This window comes from Sphaeroforma arctica, assembly GCF_001186125.1.
Source record: "Sphaeroforma arctica JP610 unplaced genomic scaffold supercont1.4280, whole genome shotgun sequence".
NCBI classification, from domain to species: Eukaryota; class Ichthyosporea; order Ichthyophonida; genus Sphaeroforma; species Sphaeroforma arctica.
The window spans coordinates 1-2,082 of NW_014036278.1; the positions used below are offsets into that span (position 1 = coordinate 1).

General features: G+C 39.0%; 1 protein-coding gene across 1 annotated transcript; it reads left to right on the top strand.

The window, feature by feature from the left end:
* Positions 1–155: 155 nt before the first annotated feature.
* On the top strand, positions 156–1,860 carry SARC_14196 (hypothetical protein; the record flags this gene model as incomplete). Its single annotated transcript, XM_014291671.1, has 3 exons — positions 156–336; positions 419–477; positions 1,765–1,860. Coding segments are annotated over exons 1-3 (328 nt in total), but the record flags the coding sequence as incomplete, so codon positions are not given.
* Positions 1,861–2,082: the final 222 nt, after the last annotated feature.

Here is a 2,082-nt window from a genome sequence, read left to right on the forward strand (position 1 = left end):
GTATATATGTATGTATGTATGTATGTATGTATGTATGTATGTATGTATGTATGTATGTATGTATGTATATTTATATGTATGTATGTATGTGCATGTGTATGTGACCTTATTCACACATACCCTATACCCATACCACACCTACGTTCATATCCTGCCAGGGTTGATGTCTGGCTTAACCATCGGGCTCCTGTCCTTAGACTCTACATCCTTGCTAGTTCTGAAGAACGGGGGGTCAACCAGTGACCGTATCCATGCGACGCGTATACTCCCACTGGTGGAGCGGAAACACGTGTTACTGGTTACGCTGTTGCTGTGTAATGCGGGGGCGTATGGAAGGTACGTGTACATGGCTGTAGGTGTGTAGTATATAACGTGTCAGAATCAGTCATACTTGTGTGCATACGTATACTACTACTAGTGGAGCGAAAACACAATTACTGGTTACGCTGTTGCTGTGTAATGCGGGGGCTATGGAAGGTACGTGTACATGGCTGTAGGTGTAGTAGGATAATAGTGTCAGAATCTGCCATACTTGTGTGCACACGTATACTACTACTAGTGGAGCGAAAACACGTGTTACTGGTTACGCTGTTGCTGTGTATTGCTGGGGCTATGGAAGGTACGTGTACATGGCTGTAGCTAAAAACGTACAGAAAAAAACCCCTAATTGACCGTACTTGCTTGCATACGGATGAGGTCGTGTGTGTAGTAGTAAAGCAAGTGGCATAAGCCATAACGGCACTCCTGACTGAGTTCATGTGTGCACATTTAACACTCGTTATTACACTTTAGTCGTGGGTTGGCTTCATGTGTTGTGTAGGGGTGTGTGCAGCTGACTGAGTTCATGTGTGCACATTTATCACTCGTTACTACACTCTGGTCGGGGGTTGACTACATGTGTTGTGTAGGTGTGTGTGCAGCTGACTGAGTTCATGTGTGCACATAACGTTTGCTTATTATATCATATTATCTCTTATTATCTCATATGTTATAATAACGTCTGCATGCTGTCTCATATGTTATATCATCTTCTCGTATCTCATATTATCTTATTATCTCATATATGATATATAAACGTCTGGTTGTTATCTCATATGTTGTTATATCGTCTGCTTATTATCTCATATTATCTCATATGATATAGTAACGTCTGGTTGTTATCTCATATGTTGTATCATCTGTTTATTATCTCATATTATCTCGTTATCTCATGATATAATAAATGTGTATGTGTAATCATGTACAAATCACGAAGAGAAGCTCAAATCAAGGATTGTCAGATTCAAACAATTTATCGTTGTAAAATGGCAATAGTTTTTTTTTTCAGTTCGCCGGAAAAGTACATCTTATATCGATGTGGTAGACACCAGCATCACATCCGCGTCCGACTATTGAGTCGCGTAACGCCGCCGATCAGCGGTTTTCCCGTATCGTCTGGTTGTTACCTTATATGTTGTTATAACGTCTGCTTTCTCTTATTTTCGCATATGATATAATTACGTCTGGTTATTATCTCAGATGTTGTTATATCGTCTGCTTATTATCTCATATCGTCTCTTATTATCTCATATTTTTAATAACGTCTTGTTGTTTCCTCATATGTTATAAAATTTGCTTGCTATCTCATATGTTGTTTTATCATCTGCTTATTATCTCATATGCTGTACTATCATCTGCTTGTTATCTCCTATGTTGTAATAACGTCTGCTTATTTTCTCAAATGTTAATAGTATCCTCTGATAATACCTGCTTCCCCTACCTCAGCTCTCCCAGTGTTTCTGGGTCACATGGTGCCTGAGGTGCCAGCCATTTTGTTGTCTGTGACGGCGGTGTTGTTATTCGGAGAAATCATTCCGCAGGTGAGTGGATGACATAGAGGGCCCATACCATTTGTTTTTATTTTTGTAGCAAACAAATCGAAGTATGTACACAGTGTTACATATGTATACCATTTGGTACATACTTTGTGTATGTCTTAACATTGTAGCATTTGGTACATATACATAGTTTGTGTATGTAGTATTTGATACACACTTTGTGTATGTCTTAACGTTTGTATAGCATTTGGTACATATACATAGT